We start from the raw sequence: 22,279 nt of genomic DNA on the forward strand, positions 1-22,279 counted from the left end.
CTCTCTTTTCAGCTCAAGACAACACAATTTATTATTAAACTATTATTATTATTAAATAATTATCTTATACTTGTGAATGTCAAAAGTCCAAAATCAGTCTCAGTAGGCTAAAATGGAATGATGCTCTTTAAATGGAAAGACTTATTTTCGGTTTATGATCGAGCTAGACACCTTAAGGAAACGAAGAGAAAATCAGAGCCATTGGTGTTTCCTGGTGGTCCAGTGGTTAAAAATCTGCCTGCAAATGGAGGGGACTAGGGTTTGACCCCTGGTCTGGGAAGATCCCACGTGCCATGGGCCAGCTAAGCCCGTGTGCCACAACTATTTAACCTATGCTCTTGAGCCGACATACCGTGACTACTGGGCCCCTGTGCTGAAATTACTGAAGCCTGCACCTAGAGCCTGTGCTCACAAGAGAAGCCACGACAGTAAGAAGCCCGTGTACCACAAGCAGATAGTAGCCCCTGCTCACCCCAAATAGAGAAAGCCCGCATGCAGCAACAAATTCCCAGTGCAGCCAAAAATAAATTAATTAAAATTAAGAAAGAGAGAAAATCAGAGCCATTACTGCAAAGGTGATATAGTTTATAAATACTTCAGAGCCTCTTTGAAAAATAATTTGCCTTCAGAGAGAAAAATGCCAACATAGTTGAGTGTGAGGACTCTATTTTACCTGTATGAATACCCCCCAAACCCTGCTCTTGTTTTTAAGCAGGAGGGAATGTCTTACCTCAGCATCTATGACTGTTCTCTTTATTTTCTTCTGAATAGCTTATAATATTCATTTGCCTTTACAGTTTATATATTTAAATGATGAATGGCCAAGGATCTTTGAAGCTATGACTTCCCTTTCTATGTTAATATAACTCGTCTTTCAAGAAATTTTAACTACTTTCCATGACTGTAATACTTATTTTAGGTCTATCACAATCTCTTTCATTATTATTGAACTGTAGTAGCTGTGCTTCTCTAATGAACAAGAACATTTATTTATTTCCTTTATTGATAGAAATTGGTTGAGTAGTCTATTAACATACTATTTTGCTGATGCTTAGATGTGAATGTGGACCATAATAACAGTCCTTATAAAATCTTGTTTTGCTCCTTTTTTTCTGTTCTTATAGAATAAAAATATTCAGCCTATAAAATTTCCAGTTAAACATCAGCAAGAAGTGAAGATTTATTTTCCTATCAAGCTTACACCTAACTTTCTGGCATTTCCTCATCATCCCATGGGAATGTTGTATCGTTATAAAGTACAGGTACGATATACTAGAATGAGAATTCACAAATAAGTCATTTTCTCTGATAGCTTAATTAATTGAAATTTAGTTAATGTTAAATTTTATTTCCCCCAAATCCTAGTGCATAATTCCGTTTTGGGTGACAACCAAATCATGAATACTCTTGAAAACTGTCAGCCTAACCAGACTTGGTGTACTTTCCGTCTCTCTTCCATAGATCCTTTCCTTGTGAGTTTTATAGTTTGTCAAGCTCTCTTGTGCTCTTTCTTTTTTAGATTTTGTGATATTGCCATTACATAATCTCCCTTTAGTATTTCCATTGCCCACATGATCTCTGTTGAGTGTTTCCCTCTCCCATTTAGCTACTTTCGTATGGCATCACAGTTTTCTTAATGTTCCAGAAATAAATTATTGTGTAGTTTTATTATTTCCTAAACTTTATTTCATGAGATTTTACATCTTCACTTAAATTCCACTTTCCCCCTTATACTAATTAAATATAAGGTTGTATTTTTTTCATAGGTAGAAGGTGGCAGTGGCAACTTTACCTGGAACTCTTCTAATGAAACAGTGGCCATGGTAACCACTAAAGGAGTGGTGACAGCGGGCCAGGTGAGGGGAAACAGCACTGTTTTGGCCCGAGACGTACAAAATCCCTTTCGGTATGGGGAAATTAAGGTGAGCAACTTTCCAAACAATCTTCATATCTCCTCTGAGACATTGTTGTCTAAATTTAATTATCAGTTCAGTTCAGTCGCTCAGTCGTGTCCGACTCTTTGCGGCCCCATGAATCGCAGCACGCCAGGCCTCCCTGTCCGTCACCATCTCCCGGAGTTCACTAAGACTCACGTCCATCGAGTCAGTGATGCCATCCAGCCATCTCATCCTCGGTCATCCCCTTCTCCTCCTGCCCCCAATCCCTCCCAGCATCAGAGTCTTTTCCAATGAGTCAACTCTTCGCATGAGGTGGCCAAAGTATTGGAGTTTCAGCTTTAGCGTCATTCCTTCCAAAGAAATCCCAGGGCTGATCTTCAGAATGGACTGGTTGGATCTCCTTGCAGTCCAAGGGACTCTCAAGAGTCTTCTCCAACACCACAGTTCAAAAGCATCAATTCTTCGGCACTCAGCCTTCTTCACAGTCCAACTCTCACATCCATACATGACCACAGGAAAAACCATAGCCTTGACTAGACGGACCTTAGTCGGCAAAGTAATGTCTCTGCTTTTGAATATGCTATTTAGGTTGGTCATAACTTTTCTTCCAAGGAGTAAGCGTCTTTTAATTTCATGGCTGCAGTCACCATCTGCAGTGATTTTGGAGCCCCCAAAAATAAAGTTTGACACTGTTTCCACTGTTTCCCCATCTATTTCCCATGAAGTGATGGGACCAGATGCCATGATCTTCGTTTTCTGAATGTTGAGCTTTAAGCCAACTTTTTCACTCTCCTCTTTCACTTTCATCAAGAGGCTTTTTAGCTCCTCTTCACTTTCTGCCATAAGGGTGGTATCATCTGCATATCTGAGGTTATTGATATTTCTCCTGGCAATCTTGATTCCAGCTTGTGTTTCTTCCAGTCCAGCGTTTCTCATGATGTACTCTAGTAACACATTAAAGTTCTTTCTTTTTCAAGTTGATTATTTTTAAGTGACCCTCAGGAGTTCCTTAGTTGTCCAGTGGTTAAGACTTTGCACTCCCACTGCAGGCGACACAGGTTTGATCTCTGGCTGAGGAACTAAGATCTTGCATGCTGCAGTGGTGCAGCCGAAAATAAATAAGTAAAATAATGCTCAAATTGAGTCTTACAGTACATATTTCTTAAATATTCCTGGACCTGGGTTGAGTCCTGCTTTACTTAATAACCAATTATTTGATGTTTTTATTTGTTTCTTCATCTTTAAAATGGGGATTATAGTATCTGCCTCAAAGGGTTATTGCCAGAATTAAATGAGATGGTGTTTACACCTGTGCTGGGAATATATTCACTACTTAATGTTATCTAGTTTATTACTGTATTTTGTTATTATTATCATGTATTTATCATGTATATGAACTTTATAGATACTTTGTTTCTAGTCTCATTTTTTGTTGTCTATCTTGTTTCTATAAGATTGAACTACTTTTTACTATGTTATATAACCATTTTCTATTTTCTCCCACTTTTAATAAACATTAATTTATGTTATCTTTCCCTGCAGACTACTTAGCATGTGTGTTATCATTCAGTGAATATTTATTGAATACTAAGGAGGTACTTAACACCATACTAGGTATCATAGGACCTTCAAAGAAATAACACGTCATCCCTACTTTAAAGTATCTGAATCTAGCTCAGAAGATATATTAATGTGAAAAGTTAAATAACATTTTTAGGAAGTGATATTTGAGGTATTTTAAAGCAGTATATGATTTAAAGCTACTTGAATTATAGAGCAAAAGTACTATTAGTTAATAAAAGAAAATCCTTGTGGATATGACTATTTGAGGCTATCATGAAGAGGTGGGAACTTGAATAAGACTTTGTAGGATGGAGCCAACCTAAGGCCTGAGGGTCAGACTCAACTTGCTGCCTTTCTAGTAAATAAAGTTTTATCAGAACACAGTCATTCATTTATGTGTTCTCTATAGCCACTTTCAGGCAATAAGTACAGATTTGGGTAGTTTACAAGTCCGTGTGATCCCCAAAGCCAAAAATATTTGGTCTCTGGCCCTTTAGAGAGCATTGCTGACCTCTGCTGTCAACAGTGGGAAGCCAAGGACTTCCCTGGTGGTTCAGTGGCTAAGACTCCATGCCCTCAAACCAAGGGGCCCAGGTTCTATCCCTGTTCAGGGAACTAGAGCCTTTATGTTGCAACTAAAGATTCCATGTGCTGCAACTAAAGACACATATAACAGTGACCAAAAAAAGACTGTTCTTTTTCAGAAGAGAAAACAGAAATATTTTAGAAATATTTATTTCTAAAAATAATTTTAGAAAACAATATTATTCTGTTTTCTAAACTCTTGTAATGCTTATCATTTTCTACTAATAGTTTATTTTATTTAAATGTTCACTCCCCTTTAAAAAGTCCATTCAGGCTGCTATAACAAAATACCATAGATTGGGTGGTTTATAAACAGCAGAAATTGATTTTTCAATGGTTTTAGAGGCTGAAAAGTCCAGAATCAAGGCACCAATAGATTCAGTGTCTGGTGAGGAAAAGCATTCTGTTTCATAGAAGACTATATTTTTTTCCTTAACTGCATATGGCAGAAGGGACTATGGAGCCCCAGGGGTTCCTTGTTTAAGGGCATTAATTCCATTTGTGGGAACTCCACTCTCAGGACCTAACCACCTCCCAAAGGCCCCATCTCCTAATACCATCACTTTGGGGGTTAGAATTTCTACATATGAATTTGGAGGGAGACCCTCAATCTATAGCAAAAAAGAAAAAAAAAAAGATTTTTTTAAGATATCAAGAAAGAGTGTTTTATATCAGAGGTCAGAAAACTTTTTATATAAAAAAGATCAGATAGTAAATGTGTTAGTATTTATAGGACACATACAGTCTTTATCTCATAGTCGTTTGTCATTGTTGCTTTTTATTTTACAACCCTTTAAAAGACCATTCTTAGTTTACAAAAGTCAAGAAAATTGTGCAGTGCTCATATTTGCCAGACTCCCACTGAGAGGTATTACATGCCTTAGAGAAGTTGATTGATTAAGGAATGAAGTGAGTGACAGGTTCAGCACCTAACACACACACACAAACACCCATATATGCATATAAATGATACATAGTTTCTGTTTTTATATGTAAAACATATGCATATATATATATGTGTTATATATATGTATGTTTAAATATTTAAGGAATGCTTTTGTCTAAGATTTTCCTAATGTAACTTTCTTGAAAGATTAATTTTTTTCCCCTCAGATACATGTTCTGAGACTGAACAAGATGGAACTGTTACCATTTCATGCTGATGTAGAGATTGGCCAGATTATAGAAATCCCCATTGCAATGTATCATGTAAATAAGGAAACCAAAGAGGCCATCGCATTCACAGACTGCTCTCATTTATCCTTGGATTTGAACATGGATAAGCAAGGAGTCTTTACTCTTCTCAAAGAAGGTAAGAGTAGGCTTTTTATTTTTTCCTTTCTTTGTCTTTGAATTAAAGGACCAATCAACAATTCAAAAACTATGAATTATAGTCTAAATTCACATACTGGGGATTCCATAGTGGTCTAGTGATTGGGACTCTGGGCTTTCACTGCCAAGGGCCTGGTTTTAGTCCCTGGTGGGCTTCCCTGGTGGCTCAGATGGTAAAGCATTGCCTGCAGTGCGGGAGACCTGGGTTCAATCCCTGGGTCAGGAAGATCCCCTAGAGAAGGAAATGGCAACCCAGTCCGGTACTCTTGCCTGGAAAATTCCATGGACGGAGGAGCCTGGTAAGCTCCAGTCCATGGGGTTACAAAGAGTCAGACATGACTGAACGACTTCACTTTCTTTTGGGGAACTAAGATCCCACAAGCCGCAAGGTACAGCCAAAAAATTTTAAAGTTAAATTCACATATTACCTTTCTTCATAATACTTTTATTTATTCTGTCAACTGCCTTAGGTATTATAATGTAATGTTAGAAACAAAGGCACAGAAACAGAATAAAATGTCCAGAGTTCATTGTGGCCAGACAATATCAGTTTTTAGTCATATCAAGGCCGTCTCTTTCCAGCTGCAAGCTCTTTTCTTCTTTCTTTCTTCAATTATGTACTATACCTCTTTCTAAGAGGAATTTAGTGCCCTTTAATGTATACATATATTAAATTTATTCTAAAAAAGAAAATATATTTTTAATAAGAAAAGAATATGAATAAGCTATTCATAAAGATCAGTATCATTTACTGTAATGGAACTTCATACTTGATCCTGATCACCATTGTTTTTTCAGTAATAATAGTAGACAGTTACTATTAGATAGTTACTATTAGATGTTAATAGTAGATAGTAACTATTAGATAGTTACTAATAGATGTTACAGTAGTAGCATCTAACATTTATTTGGCCTTTACTATTTGCCAGGCTCTATTATGAATACTTTTCACATATTAACTCATTTAATTCTCACAATACATCGTCTCTGACTCTTGTGACCCCATAGACTGTAGCCTGCCAGGCCCTCTGTCCATGGGATTTTCTAGGCAATAATACTGAAGTGGGTTGTCATTTCCTTCTCCAGGGGATCTTCTTGACCCAGAAACTGAAGCCAGGTCTCCTGCATTGCAGGCAGAATCTTTACCAACTGAGTTACAAGGGTACGAGGGAAGCCCTATACATCCATAAGGTTGATATCAACTTGGACTTCTCTTTTACCCTTGCTAATTATGCTATATAATATCTCTCAGCTCACCTCAGTTCGTAGGCTCCCCATTTTTAGGCCTTCATTATCTCTCACTGAGACTGTAACAATATCCTCCTAATTCTTCTTGCCTTTGATAATCATGGCTACAAGATAGATCTTCATGAAACTCAATTTCAATATTAATTTTCCTGCTCAAAAATTTTGAGAAGCTTTTCATTGCTACTGGACAACAGCCAAAATCTTTTTAGTTTAGTATTCAAGGCCCTCTGCAATATAACCCAGCCTACTTTTTGGAACTTCATTTGGAACTTTATATGAAGCTTTGGCCTCATATAAAGCTCTGGCTAAACTAACTATAGTTAAAATTTCCCATGTATTTCTTTTATATACGCATTTGCATCTTATTTATATTTCTATCTTTGTTCATTTATTTGGCAGCTTAAGATACCCTCTTCTACATATCTAAGGGGACTTCCCAGGTGGCTCAGTGGTAAAGAATCCAGCTGCCAATGCAGGAGACACAGGAGACATGAGTTCAATCCCTGGGCTGGGAAGATTCCCTGGAGAAGGAAATAGCAATCCACTCCAGTATTCTTGTCTGGAGAATCCTATGGAAAGAGAAGCCATGGGGTTGCAAAGAGTCAGACATGACTGAGAGACTGAGCATGCATGCACATATATAAACCTTTCTTGATCTTTCCAGCTAAAAATAATTATTCTGTTTTCTAAACTTTTGTAATGCTTATCATTGTCTACTAATAGTTTATTTAAATGTTCACACCGCTTTTAAACTATATGTGCCTTGAGGTCAGCATTCTTGTTCATATTTGTATCCTTACCTTACATAGAATTGTGTCTTACATGATATAAATCTGTTAATAGAAAGAACATACTTTTATATATCAACTTAATATAAATAATTGGTATAAAATAGTGTATAAGATTAAGAATTTTTTGATATATTAAAATTCTTATATTTCCATAGACTGATTTCCTTGAAGATTGATTGCCTATTACCCTACTGAAGTCATTTTTTGATTTGCAGGTATTCAAAGACCAGGACCAACACACTGTTCTAGTACACATATAGCAGCCAAATCTCTTGGCCATACTTTGGTAACCGTTAGTGTGACTGACTATGAAGAGTACTTGGAAAGCAGTGCCACATTTGCTGCTTATGAACCCCTAAAGGTGAGATAGTTCATTCTAAGGAATTCGCATATCTTTTCATGGACCCTACTATGTCTACTTGGAGACTTCCTAGCTATCTGTGATCTCTATTAAAAATCAGTGATATTTGTGTTCTTCTTTACTCAACAGCTCTCTTGTTCCTAGATCTACAGCACCCTCATCAAATTTCAGTATCACAAAGGTTATGCTCTTATGTTTCTGCCACAGAAATATTTTAAGATGTATCAGCAAATTTTAGATATTCCCCTTTCTTCCCTCTTTTTTTACTGAAGTATAAAAAATTATAGTGAAGTATAGTAATCTTAAGGTACTATTTGAATTTTCACATATGTACATATCTTTGTAACATTACCCTAAGATATAGAATATTAGTATGCTCTATTTTTTGAACTTTGATGTTGGAGAAGACTCTTCAGAGTCCTTTGGACTGCAAGGAGATCAAACCAGTCAATCCTAAAGGAAATCAGTTCTGAATATTCAATGAAAGGACTGATGCTGAAGCTGAAACTCCAATACTTTGGCTACCTGATGCAAAGAACTGACTCATTGGAAAAGACCCTGATGCTGGGAAAGATTGAAGGCAGGAGGAGAAGGGGACAACAGAGGATTAGATGGTTGAATGGCATCACTGACTCGATGGACATGAGTTTGAGTAAGCTCCAGGAGCTGGTGAAAAACAGGGAAGCCTGTTGTGCTGCAGTCCATGGGGTCGCAAAGAGTTGGACACGACTTAGCAACTGAAGAACTGATTAGTATACTCTCTTTTGAAGAACTCAGAAAGAAAGCGTTCCATACCAGGGAGAGAAGTCAATTATCTTTTTACCCTTTATACTTATGAACTCTCAGCACAACAGTCATTATTTTGGACCCCAAAGACTGGCCATTAAAATTGGGAGATTATGACAGGTGGCAGTTCAGAATAACACTAGATAGAGCCTGGCTTGCTTTCTACATATTTGAATTCTTCAGGGACTAAAATTGATGTCTGCAAGTTCCTGCTGATACATACTGGCAAACCTGACTCAATGCCTCTGGCAATGAGGAGGCATCCATAGAGGAAATGTTAACATTGGTGAAAGAAGCAAGATAAGTTGTTATATTGAAAAAGGTAACTTGTTCATTAAAATGTGCTTTTTTGAGTTGGCCTCTTTGTACATTGTACAGCCTATTTCTTTATTTATTTTTGGCTGTACTGAGCCATTGTTGTTGCATGCAAGCTTTCTCAGGGCTTCTGTTTGTTATGGTGTGCAGGCTTCTCACTGTGGTGGCTTCTCTTGCTGCAGAGCACAGGCTCTAGGCCCTCGGGTTTCAGCAGTTGCTGCACATGAGCTCAGTAGTTGTGGCACACGGCCTTAGTTGCCCCACAGCACGTGGGATCTTCCTGGACCAGGGATTGAACCCGTGTCCTCTGCACTGGCAGGTGGATTCTTAACCAATGGACCACCAGGGAATTCCCCAGTCTGTACTGAACATACAGTCTGAGCATATTTTATTCATCCTCTTAGTGGTTGAATTATCCTTCTTGCCTAATGAAGTGAGAGTGCTTGGCTGCAGCTCATTGTCATTTCACAAGGCTTTGTCTTAGTTTTATCATTATCCTTACCCTACTTTATTTTTACTGAATGTCTCACAAATCAGATCTCCCCTAAATGAAAACTCTCCTTAAAAGAAGTAAGATGATTTTCTATTTCTACCTAGTGCTTTGGTCATATAGCTTTTTTTTTTTAGCTACTGAAAAATATATGTATGATTTACTTTTGTTATCAATATTATGTTTTAGTACATGATATAGTTCTCAGTTTGTCCTTATGTATCAGTCCAATTCAGTTGTTCTCATTAGTTTTAGACTATATACATCTAGGAACAAGGAATAACTCCAGTTTTGCTTTCTCAGGGAAACTTTCCATGAAGCCCCAGACTAATTTAATTTCTTCTATTTGAGGTTTGTTTGCCACTCTCTGCTGTGCCTTTTTAACACTCATTATACTCTTTACCTACTTCAGATCTGCCTTTTCCAGACTATTAACTTCACTGTGAGGCAGGGCTTTATTTTGGCTTTTTGTTGGTATTACTGTATCACCAGTAGGCCATCAATGAATACTTATTTAATTGAATTATGTACACATTTTTAAGAGAATACTGCCATTAGAGGAATTTTAATGTTAATAGTATTCAGTATATATGAATATGTGAATATTCAGTATATATGAATCATATATGTATATGATTGACTAGTTCAGAGAAGAAATACTAAGACATAGTTTGCTTACATTTTTGAAATGATTGCTTCAACTATATATTTCATTTTGCAACTTAGTCACTGTTATAGATACTGTGTGCCATACAAAACTAACCTACACTTTGAGAATACTCCATTCCCCTAAAACCAGTTTCCTCATCTATAAGTAGAATACAACTCCTCTGTATTACTGGAGTGAATAATACCTGTCTTGACTACCTCTTAGGTGAGAGTTCTTTGAGAAACAGATGAACTGTATAGATGTATTATATTCAGATTTTTATGGTGAGAATTCTTTGATACTTCAGTAAAATATCCACTTAAAATTCTTATACAGGGTCTTCTCTGGTGGTCCAGTGGGTTGAGAATGCGCCTGCCAAAGTAGGAACATGAGTTCAATCCCTAGTCTGGGAAGATCCCATGCACTGCAGGGCAGTTAAGCCTGTGTGCTGCAACTACTGAAGCCCGGGCACCTAGAGCCCATGATCCGCAGCAAGAGAGGCCATTGCAACGAGAAGCCTGCACACTGCAGCCAAAAATAAGAAATAAATAAAACCCTTATCCAGTATGACAGATGGTACCTAGACACTGTGATTATTTTATGGCGTATACAAATATCAAATCATTATGTTGCACACCTGAAACAAGTATAATGTAATATGCCAACTATACTTCAAGTTTTTTAAAAAAGAGAAAGTGTTTATGCAATTATTTATTCAAATGCCTCTTATGTGTCCAACATCATACTAAATTCCACTGAGGAAGAGAGATTCTTTTAAAAATTTGGGGTATAAAATTATCTTTTAAGTTTATGTAACTAGAGAGTTAAGAAGAATTATCAGATGTATATTTATGAAGATTTGACACATTTAAATAGCATAAGGGAATAAATGAGTATACAGATGAATGGTAGTGATAAATACTATAGGAGCTTAGAGGATATAGAAGTAGTTGTGGTCTGTAATCATTAGACAAATTAATGGATAGGGTGACACATGAATTTGGTTGAATGATAGGCGGGATCCAAATTAGAGCAGAGATTGAGAACCATTCCAAATAAGAGGCATGACACACATGTCTCCTAATTTGGGAATTAAGTCTACTGTCTTTTACATTATAACCAGTTTTTCACTTTAGAAAGCTGTTGAATTCTCTAACCAATTAGGGACTAATTTCTTTAAATGTCATCAGGCTCTAAACCCTGTGGAAGTGGCATTGGTGACATGGCACTCTGTAAAGGAAATGATATTTGAAGGGGGCCCTCAGCCATGGATCCTGGAACCATCACGATTCTTTCTGGAGCTGAGCATGGAGAAGACAGAGAAAATTAGAATAACACAAGTCCGACTGCCAGCTAAAAGAAAACAGAATCAGTACATCTATCGGGTCCTGTGCCTGGATTTAGGGGAACAAGTAGGAGAATGATCTTTTCTAACACTTCTTTCAGCAACAGTATGCTAAGTCTTTCGTCTTTCTAGTCATCCCTTTTCAGCTGCTAATGGATTTAGTTTAGGACTAGATAGGAAAATTCTAATTGTTGACTAAGAGATCTGTTTTTTCAAACCTTACTATCCTTTAAATGTACCCAAAGGTTTTGGTTTGCTCATTTGAGAATTCTAACGGTTCACTAACCAAATAGTTCAAGATCTTTTTGTAGCAGGGAGTTTATTTCAATCATTTTATCACTATAATTCAACTCCTTGTTATATAGACTAGGAATATATAGTTTTTCATCTCCAAAGAATGTGAGGAAGGGAAATTTTAAGTGTCATCTATGTTTATCAATTTTGAAGAACCAGTTGGATCTTTGCTGATATGAGTAATTAATATATTTCCCTTTATCGGTTGAATTCATTTTGATTATTTTTAGAAGTAGTGATGGCTTTAACCATAGCTACACCTTGGTAGACCAAGGCCAATAACAAAGGTTTTCAGATTGACCAAGATTGAGACTGTAATGTATGACTATGATGCATAGCCCAGCTAACCAATCCTCAGGGAATCCATATATGATTTTAACTTAGTAAGAATTGTGTTATATTCAAATGAGGTTCATTTTAATATCTCTAGTGAACTCTACTGTATAGTATGACTAGCTACTAATGATTTCAAGCCTAGTTACCCCCTTTTGAAGCTCTCTAACTTTTTGTTTTTATATCCTGTTATTCATTAGTATTTATATCAGAAATGAGTTGAAACAGAAATTAGTTTTTACCAACTGGTAACAAAGGTTTGGTGAAGGAAAAGACTGAAGTAATTGGTCAGTTAGATTTTTTTTAATGTTCCCTTTGTTTCTATGATATCAGGTGTCTACCTCTTGCGCTTGTGTTTTCTTAAAGATCCTGACATTTCAGATTGGAAATCATCCAGGTGTCCTGAACCCTGGTCCAGCTGTAGAGGTTGTGCAGGTACGCTTCCTATGTGCCCACCCTGCCAGCATGTCTATAACTCCAGTATATAAGGTGCCAGCTGGTGCCCAGCCATGTCCTCTGCCACAGCACAACAAACAACTGGTAAGTATGGTGTTTTCAACCAACTTGCCCTTTGTCTCCCATGCTTTGAGATAAATGGTTGGAAACACAGCTTTTGTCTTATTGAATTTAAGGAAACTCTTTTATTTGTTATCCAGTCTCTGATAGTGTCTGAGAAGTGGTTATTGTTGGCTATACTTAGTGACAGTGACTTTGCTTGTTGTACTTAGGTGCATGCATGCGAACTAAGTCACCTCAGTCTTGTCTGACTCTTTGTGATCCTATGGACTGTAGCCCGCCAGGCACTTCTGTCCATGGGGTTTTCCAGGCAAGAATACTGGGGTGGGTTGCCATGCCCTCCTCCAGGGGATCTTCCCAACCAGGGATGGAACCCGCATCTCTTCTGTCTCCTGTATTGATAGTCAGGTTCTTTACCACTAGCGCCACCTTATGACAACAGACGATTGAGAACTCTAAATAACTACCAAAAACAAACAAACAGACAAACCAGCAAACAAACAAAACAAAATGATAAATAAATAACTACCAAATTGTTTTGTTAGTATCCTTCCCTACTAAACCTTTTTATTAGCATTATCAGTAACATAGCGAATTCACCTCTGCTCCAAACTGATATGAAAACTAGTGATAACCAATAATGTAGCTAGAAGTTAGGCAACAGGGATTGAAGAATAAATGAGTTATTTAACCTAGAAACTAGAACATCAGAAAGTGAAAGTGAGTGTTGCTGCTGCTGCTGGTAAGTCACTTCAGTCATGTCCGACTCTATGCAACCTCATAGACGGCAGCCCAGCAGGCTCCCTCGTCCCTGGGATTCTCCAGGCAAGAACACTGGAGTGGGTTGCCATTTCTTTCTCCAATGCTCTGTGACCCCATGGACTGTAGCCTACCAGGCATCTCTGTCCATGGAATTCTCCAGGCAAGATTACTAGAGTGGGTTGCCATTTCCTTCTCCAGGGGATCTTTTTGACTTAGGGATTGAACCCAGGTCTCCCGCATTGTGGGCAGATTCTCTACTGTCTGAGCCACCAGGGAAGCCCAAACTATACACTAAATGAGGTTAACTATGATTTCAAGCATAGGAGAAAATAAGTCATTTCTGAGATTTTGCAGAACAGAACAATCCATTAATTATCCCCATTTTACAGATGAAGAAACTAAGGATCCTAAAAGTTGAGTAATTTTCCCAAGGTCATAAAGCTAGAAAGTAGGATCTTATGTCTAACTCCAAAACACATTATTAACTTTTTTTGCTACACTGCCTTTTCATTGTAAAGAACATATGAGATGTTGCAGGTTCAGGAACTCATTTTTTTTTTCAGACCTAAATTCAACATTAAATACTATTATTTGAACTTTATAAATTATTCACTCTTTTAAAAAGCACTTGGACTTCCCTGGTGGTCCAGTAGCTAAGACTCCAAGATCCCAATGCAGGGGATTCTGATTAGTGTGTAATCTATTTACAATTAGCATAATTACCAATAAGGTTGGATTTATAGCTACCATTATACCATTTATCTTATGCTTTTTTGGTTTTTTCTATTCTTCCATTTCTTCCTTTTTTGTGTTAAGTAGATATTTTATAGTGTATCATTTTAATCCTCTTGTCCTTTCTTTTACTATATTATTTTAAGTTATTTTGTTAGTTATTAGCCTAAGGATTACAATTAACATGTTAAGTTTTAAGAAACTACTTTGGAATAATATCAACTTAATTTCAATAATGGTTGAAACCTATTATTTCTATAAAGCCCTATTTCCTTTTCCCTTCTTTAAGCTGTTATTATCATATATCTTTATACATGTATGCTCATCAGTCATAATTATTGCTTTATGCATTTGTATTTTAAATAAGATAGAAAAATAATTACAAGCAAAAGTATATTTATACTCTTTTATATATTTACCTATGTAGTTATTGTTACTAAACTCTTATTTCTTCACGGGGTTTCAAGTTACTGTCTAGTGACCTTTAATTTTATCCAGAAGGACTCATTTTAGTATTTCTTGTAGGGCAGGTCTACTAACAACAAATTCCCTCTATTTTTGTTAGATCTTGGGCTTCCCTGGTGGCCCAATGGTAAAGAAACAGCCTACCAATGCAGGAAACACAGGTTTGATCCCTGATCTGGGAAGATCCCACACGCCGTGGAGCAGCTAAGCCCGTGCTCCACAACTATTGATCCTATGCTCTAGAGCTTAGTAGCCACAACAACTGAAGGTGGGTCCCATGCTCGGCAACAAGAGAAGCCCCTGCAGTGAGAAGCCCTGGCACCACAACTAGAGAGTACCCCCACTCGCCACAACTAGAGAAAAGCCTGCACAGCAACAAAGACCCAGAACAGTCAAAATAAATAAATAAATAAAATTATTTTTTTAAAAAAGAATCCGCCTGCAATGCAGGAGACGTGGGTTTGATCAAGGGGTTGGAAAGATCCCCTGGAGAAGAAAATGGCAACCCACTCCAGTATTCTTCCCTGGAGAACCCGGTTCAAAGAGGAGCCTAGTGGGCCCCAGTCCCTGGGGTCACAAAGAGTTGGACACGGCTAAAGTGTGAGCACACATGCGAGAATGTCTTAATTTCTCCTTCATTTTGAAGGATTATTGTCCTCCATATAGAATTCTTAACTGGCAGTCTTATTCTCTCATCACTGGTTTCTATGATTTCTGATGAGAAATTAGCTGTTAATCTCATGGAGGATCCCTTATAAATGATAAGCTCCTTCCTCTGTTTAATAATTCTGTCTTTCTCTTTGACTTTGGACAGTCTGATTATGCAATGTCTACAGATGGTGACTGCAGCCATGAAATTAAAGGACGCTTACTCCTTGGAAGAAAAGTTATGACCAACCTAGATAGTACATTCAAAAGCAGAGACATTACTTTGCCGACTAAGGTCTGTCTAGTCAAGGCTATGGTTTTTCCTGTGGTCATGTATGGATGTGAGAGTTGGACTGTGAAGAAGGCTGAGCGCCAAAGAATTGATGCTTTCGAACTGTGGTGTTGGAGAAGACTCTTGAGAGTACCTTGGACTGCAAGGAGATCCACCCAGTCCATTCTGAAGGAGATCAACCCTGGGATTTCTTTGGAAGGAATGATGCTAAAGCTGAAGCTCCGGTACTTTGGCCACCTCATGCGAAGAGTTGACTCATTGGAAAAGACTCTGATGCTGGGAGGGATTGGGGGCCGGAGGAGAAGGGGACGACAGAGGATGAGATGGCTGGATGGCATCACGGACTCGATGGACATGAGTCTGAGTGAACTCCGGGAGTTGGTGATGGACAGGGAGGCCTGGCGTGCTGCGATTCATGGGGTCACAAAGAGTCGGACATGACTGAGCGACTGAACTGAACTGAAATGCAAATCTCTTTGATTTTTCCTACTCAAGGTTCTTTGAGATTCTTGGGTGTTTAGAGTAGGTGTTTTACATCAAATTTGGGAAGTCCAAATTTTTTTTCAAATATTCCTCCTTCCTTTTTTACCCCTCTCTTTTCTTCTAGGACTTCCATTTTGCATATATTGACACTCTTGGTGGTTTTCCATGGGTCTCTGATGCTTCCATTTTCTTCATTCTTTTTTCTTCCCGTTCATCAGCCTAGTTGAAAAAAGATGTCCTTTTCATTATAGGGGACTGGAATGCAAAAGTAGGAAGTCAAGAAATACCTGGAGTAACAGGCAAATTTGGTCTTGGAGTACAGAATGAAGCAGGGCAAAGGCTAATAGGGTTTTGCCAAGAGAACCCACTGGTCATAGCAAACACCCTCTTCCAACAACACAAGAAAACACTCTACACATGGACATCACCAGATGGTCAATACCTAAATCAGACTGATTATATTCTTTGCAGCCAAAGATGGAGAGGCTCTGTATAGTCAGCAAAAACAAGACCAGGAGCTGACTGTGGCTCAGATCATGAACTCCTTATTGCCAAATTCAGACTTAAATTGCAGAAAGTAGGGAAAACCATTAGACTATTCAGGTATGACCTAAATCAAATCCCTTACGATTATACAGTGGAAGTGACAAACAGATTGAAGGGATTAGATCTGATAGACAGAATGCCTGAAGAACTACGGACGGAGTCCATGACATTGTACAGGAGGCAGGGATCAAGACCATCCCCAAGAAAAAGAAATGCAAAAAAGGCAAAATGGTTGTCTGAGGAGGCCTTACACATAGCTGTGAATGGAAGAGAAGTGAAACGCAAAGGAGAAAAGGAAAGATATACCCATCTGAATGCAGAGTTCCAAATAGAAAGGACAGATAAGAAAGCCTTCCTCAGCGATGAATGTAAAGAAATAGAGGAAAACATCAGAATGGGAAAGACTAGAGATCTCTTCAAGAAAATTAGAGATACCAAGGGACCATTTCTGCAAAGATGGGCTCGATAAAGGACAGAAATGTCATAGACCTAACGAAAGCAGAAGATATTAAGAAGAGGTGGCAAGAGTACACAGAAGAACTATACAAAAAAGATCTTCATAACCCAGATAATCATGATGGTGTGATCATCAATCTAGGGCAAAACATCCTAGGATGTGAAGTCAAGTGGGCTTTAGGCAGCATCACTACAAACAAAGCTAGTGGAGGTGATGGAATTCCAGTTGAGCTATTTCAAATCCTGAAAGATGATGCTGTGAAAGTCCGGCACTCAATATGCCAGCAAATTTGGAAAACTCAGCAGTGGCCTCAGGACTGGAAAAGGTCAGTTTTCATTCCAATCCCAAAGAAAGGCAATGCCAAAGAATGCTCAAAGTACTGCACAATTGCACTCATCTCACACACTAGTAAAGAAATGCTAAAAATTCTCCAAGCCAGGCTTCAACAGTACATGAATCATGAACTTCCAGATGTTCAAGCTGGATTTAGAAAAGGCAGAGAAACCAGAGATAAATTGCCAACATCTGTTGGACCATGGAAAAAGCAAGAAAGTTCCAGGAAAACATCTACTTCTGCTTTATTGACTATGCCACAGCCTTTGACTGTGTGACCACAACAAACTCTGGAAAATTCTTAAAGAGATGGGAATACCAGACCACCTGACCTGCCTCTTGAGAAATCTGTATGCAGGTCAGGAAGCAACAGTTAGAACTGGACATCGAACAACAGACTGGTTCCAAATAGGGAAAGGAGTCCATCAAGACTGTATATGGTCATCCTGCTTATTTAACTTATATGAAGAGTACATCATGAGAAATGCTGAGCTGGATGAAACACAAACTGGAATCAAGATTGCCAGGAAAAGTATCAGTAACCTCAGATATGCAGAGGATTTCCCTGGTGGCTCAGACGGTAAAGCATCTGCTTACAATGTGGGAGACCCGGGTTCAATCCCTGGGTCGGGAAGATCCTCTGGAGAAGGAGATGGCAACCAACTCCAGTACTCTTGCCTGGAAAATCCCATGGACAGAGGAGCCTAGTAGGCTACAGTCCATGGGGTCACAAAGAGTCAGACACGACTGAGCAACTAAACTTTTCAAACTTTCAGATATGCAGATGACACCACCCTTATGGCAGAAAGCAAAGAAGAACTAAAGAGCCTCTTGATGAAATTGAAAGAGAAGAATGAAAATGTTGGCTTAAAACTCAACATTCAGAAAACTAAGATTATGGCATCTGCTCCCATCACTTCATTGCAAATAGATGGAGAAACAGTGGAAACAGTGTCAGACTTTATTTGGGGGGTGGGGGGCTGCAAAATCACTGCAGATGGTGACTGCAGCCATGAAATTAAAAGACTCTTGCTCTTTGGAAGAAAAGTTATGACCAATCTAGACAGCATATTAAAAAGTAGAGACATTACCAACAAAGGTCCACCTAGTCAAAACCATGGGTTTTCCAGTAGTCATATATGGATGTGAGAGTTGGACTACAGTGAAAGCTCAGTGCCAAAGAATTGAACTGTTGGTGTTGGAGAAGACTCTTGAGAGTCCCTTGGACTGCAAGGAAATTCAACCAGTCCATCCTAAAGGAAGTCAGTCCTGGGTGTTCTTGGAAGGACTGATGCTGAAGTGGAAATTGAAATACTTTGGCCACTCATGCGAAGAACTGACTCATTGGAAAAGACCCTGATGCTGGGAAAGATCGAAGGCAGGAGGAGAAGGGGATGACAGAGGATGAGGTGGCTAGATGGCATCACCGACTCAATGGACATGAGTTTGAGTAAACGCCGGGAGTTGGCGATGGACAGAGATACCTGTTGTGCTGCAGTCCATGGGGTCTCAGAGTCAGACACGACTGAGCAACTGAACTGAACTGAACTGATCTTCAAGTTTTCTGATATTTTCTTCTGCGTATTCTTATCTGCTGTTGAGTTCATCTAGTAAAATTTTCATTTCAGTTATTATAATTTTCAATTTAGAATTCCTTTTTGGTTCTGTTTTATAATTTCTATCTCTTTACTAATATTTTGTATATGATGGTACATCATATTTATGCTTTCCTTTAGTTATTTAAACATGGACTTCTTTCGTTCTTTGAAGAAAACAGTTGATTAAAAGCCTTTATCTAGTAAGTCAGGGACAGTTTCTAGTAACTGCTTTTTTCTTTTTTCCTACATATGGGTCCTACTTTCTTGTTTCTTTGCATTTGTAATAATTTTTAATTGAAAACTTGACATTTAAAATAAAATGAAGAATCTGAAATCAGATTCTTCCACTAATCGGGTTTTGTGATACTGGTTTTCATTGTTGTTTGCAGTGGCTGTTTGTTTAGTGACTTTCCTGCCGTACTTCTGTAATGTGTTATTCTTTGTCCTCTTTGTTAGCTTTGTGGACATAAATTCCCTTAAATCTAGGTCTATGTGGATATAGATTCCCATAAATTTTTGTTGGAATTATGTTAAATTCATATATAAACTCAGAACAACTGAAATTTTTATGATGTTGAGTCACCCTGGTCATCCTGTCCAAGAGCATATGAATATCAAAATCAAATTTAGATTAAAAAATTTAAACAGGTATAAAAGACATTTGGGGGGCATTTGGGGAAATTGAAATATTGACTGTATAATACATAACACTGAATTAAGTTTAATATTGTTATGTATTATAATACATAATACATAACATAGTTTTTGCTACTCATTCTTAAGAAATGCATGCTGAGGTAGTTAGGGGTAAAGTGCCATGATACCTACATCATTTGGCAAAAAAAAAAAAAAGACACACACCCACACAAATACACTCACAAGGAGTGTAAAATTAGAGGGAGAGATAGAGAAAACAAATGGTGAATTGGGATGAAGTATATATAGGTATCATTATACCATTCTTTTAACATATCTGTACCTTTGAAAACTGTCAAAAAATATTGGGAAAAAACATGATCCCTAGCTTCAGAAATATCTTGCCACCTCTTGAGCTATTGTTTTTTTCTTTTCTTACTTTTTGTTTTCATACAGATTCCTGTATCAAGCCTGAGAGATACAGTCCTAGAACTGGCAGTGTTTGATCAACACAGGAGAAAGTTTGATAATTTCAGTTCACTAATACTAGAATGGAGGTCCTTAAATGAAACACTAGCTCATTTTGAAAATTATAATTCAGTGGAGATGGTAGCAAAGGATGATGGCAGTGGGCAGACCCGGCTACATGGTATTGTAAACATTTATAAATCTTTTTATATACCTACTAAATGGTTATGCACTAAGTATTTCCCTGTGGATGAGAGTTTATTTATCCTATCTCACCTTTCATCTTCAATCTTTGTATTTTTTAGAAAACATGAAGGTAAATTCCCTTGTTTGGAAAGTTAGGGTCTAGAGTTCAACATTCCTCACAAGAACACAAAACTAAATTAATTTTTAAGTGGACTGGTTGCCTACTATTTGCCTAAAACTTTGGAAATATTATTCAGTTGTTAGCCAGTGTTTATTGAGTGACTTCTACATGTAAGGCCCTCTGCTTGGAGGTTTAATGGTAAATGAGACACTCACAGCCTCTGCCCTCATAGACTTACAGTCCAGTTGGGAAAACCAGACTTTAAACATTACAATTGTGTTAGATGTTCTGAAGTGAAAATGTGGGGTGCATTTATAACAGAAGAACCTAACGTAGTTTAGATCAAAGAAGGCTGCCCTGAGAAAGTAACATTTACTCTGGTAAGGCAGAAAGAAGAAATAGAAAGAATGAACTAGATAAGTCAAGCGAGACTTACTTAGAGAGAGAGCAAGAGGCACAAGATGAAATTCTAAGAGGGCAAAAAGCCCTCATGGGCAGTCACTCATCAAGCCTCTGCTGGTATCACATTTGCTGAGGTTCTGTTCCCGAAAACAAGTCACCTGGCCAAAACCAGAGTCTTGGTGGGCCAGGACTACTCAAGAGCATGGATACCACTGCAAGGCATTAATATAACAATCTGAGTGCATGCTCAGTTGCTTCAGTCAGCTCTGACTCTGCTACCCCATGGATTGTAGCCCCCTAGACGCCTCTGTCCATGGGATTCTCCTGGCAAGAATATTAGAGTGTGTTGCCATGCCTTCCTCTAGGGAATCTTCCTAACCCAGGGATCAAACCCACTTCTCCTGTGTTGGAGGCAGACTCTTTACCACTGAACCACCAGGGAAGCCCAATATAACAATCTAACACAAATTAATCCCAAAAGTGAAGAAGAAAATGGTTCAAAGGGTAATTTTAGGTTTTTGGTGTGAACGTTTGGTAACCATTTTTTTTTAAAAAGATTTATTTGTTTTATTTTTTGGCTGTGGTGAGTCTTTGTTGCTGCACACAGGCTTTCTCTAGTTGCAGCCAGCAGGGGCTCTTCTTCATTGAAGTGTGCGGGCTTCTCACTGCAGTGGCTCTTTTGTTGCCAAGCACAGGCTCTAGGCACACGGACTTCAGTGGTTGCAGTGCATGGACTCAGTAGCTGCAGCTCACGGGCTCTAGAATGCTGGCTCAGTAGTTGTGGCACACGGGCTTACTTGCTCCACAGCATATGGGATCTTCCTGGACCAGGGATCAAACTGATATCCCTGGCATTGCAGGGTGTGTTCTTAACCACTGGACCGCCACTTTGTTCTTAACCACTTAACCAAGGACCACCAAGACCCACCATTCATTCTTTTAACTTTGAATTTTATATTGGAGCATCGTTGATTAGCAATGTTGTGTTAGTTTTCAGGTGTACAACAAAGTGGTTCAGTTATACATGTACATGCATCTATTCTTTTTCAAATTCTTTTCCCATTTAGGTAACCATTCAGTTGAGTAAGAAACACCAGAGAGGAACTTCCCTGGTGGTAGTTAAGAATCCACCTGCCAATACAGGGGACACAAGTTTGATCCCTGATCCTGGAAAATCCAACATGCCACAGGACAACCAAGCCCGTGTGACGTGGCTACTGAATCCACGCCTAGACCCCATGCTCCGCAACACGCATCACAACGAAGAGTAGACCCCACTCGCCACAACTAGAGAGAGCCTGCTCACAGCAACAAAGACCCAGCACAGCCAAAAATAAAAAATAAAAAGAAACATTAGAGAAATAAGATTTAACCTTTTCCTTAGCCTCAGGCAGTTTATAAGTGAAAGTGAAGTTGTTCAGTCATGTCCGACTCTTTGCTACATGGACTGTAGCCTACCAGGCTTCTCTGTCCATGGGACTTTCCAGGCAAGAGTACTGGAGTAGGTTGCCATTTCCTTCTCCAGGGGATCTTCCAGACCCAGGGATAGAACCTGGGTCGCCTGCATTGCAGGCAGACTCTTTACCCTCTGAGCCACCAGGGAAGAAGCTCCCTCCACCAGGGAGTTTATATACTCAGGACCAA

The 22,279-nt window shown here is 38.5% G+C and overlaps 1 protein-coding gene across 1 annotated transcript in view; it reads left to right on the forward strand.

The window, feature by feature from the left end:
• The window catches only part of NUP210L (nucleoporin 210 like), a 92,943-nt gene that overhangs the window by 37,307 nt on the left and 33,357 nt on the right, over positions 1-22,279 (forward strand). The window contains 7 exon segments of the mRNA XM_052637302.1: positions 1,125-1,262; positions 1,767-1,922; positions 5,160-5,358; positions 7,633-7,778; positions 11,209-11,430; positions 12,357-12,530; positions 19,915-20,107. Of these exon segments, the coding sequence (XP_052493262.1) occupies positions 1,125-1,262; positions 1,767-1,922; positions 5,160-5,358; positions 7,633-7,778; positions 11,209-11,430; positions 12,357-12,530; positions 19,915-20,107 (1,228 nt within the window).

Source organism: Budorcas taxicolor, chromosome 3, assembly GCF_023091745.1.
Source record: "Budorcas taxicolor isolate Tak-1 chromosome 3, Takin1.1, whole genome shotgun sequence".
NCBI lineage: Eukaryota > Metazoa > Chordata > Mammalia > Artiodactyla > Bovidae > Budorcas > Budorcas taxicolor.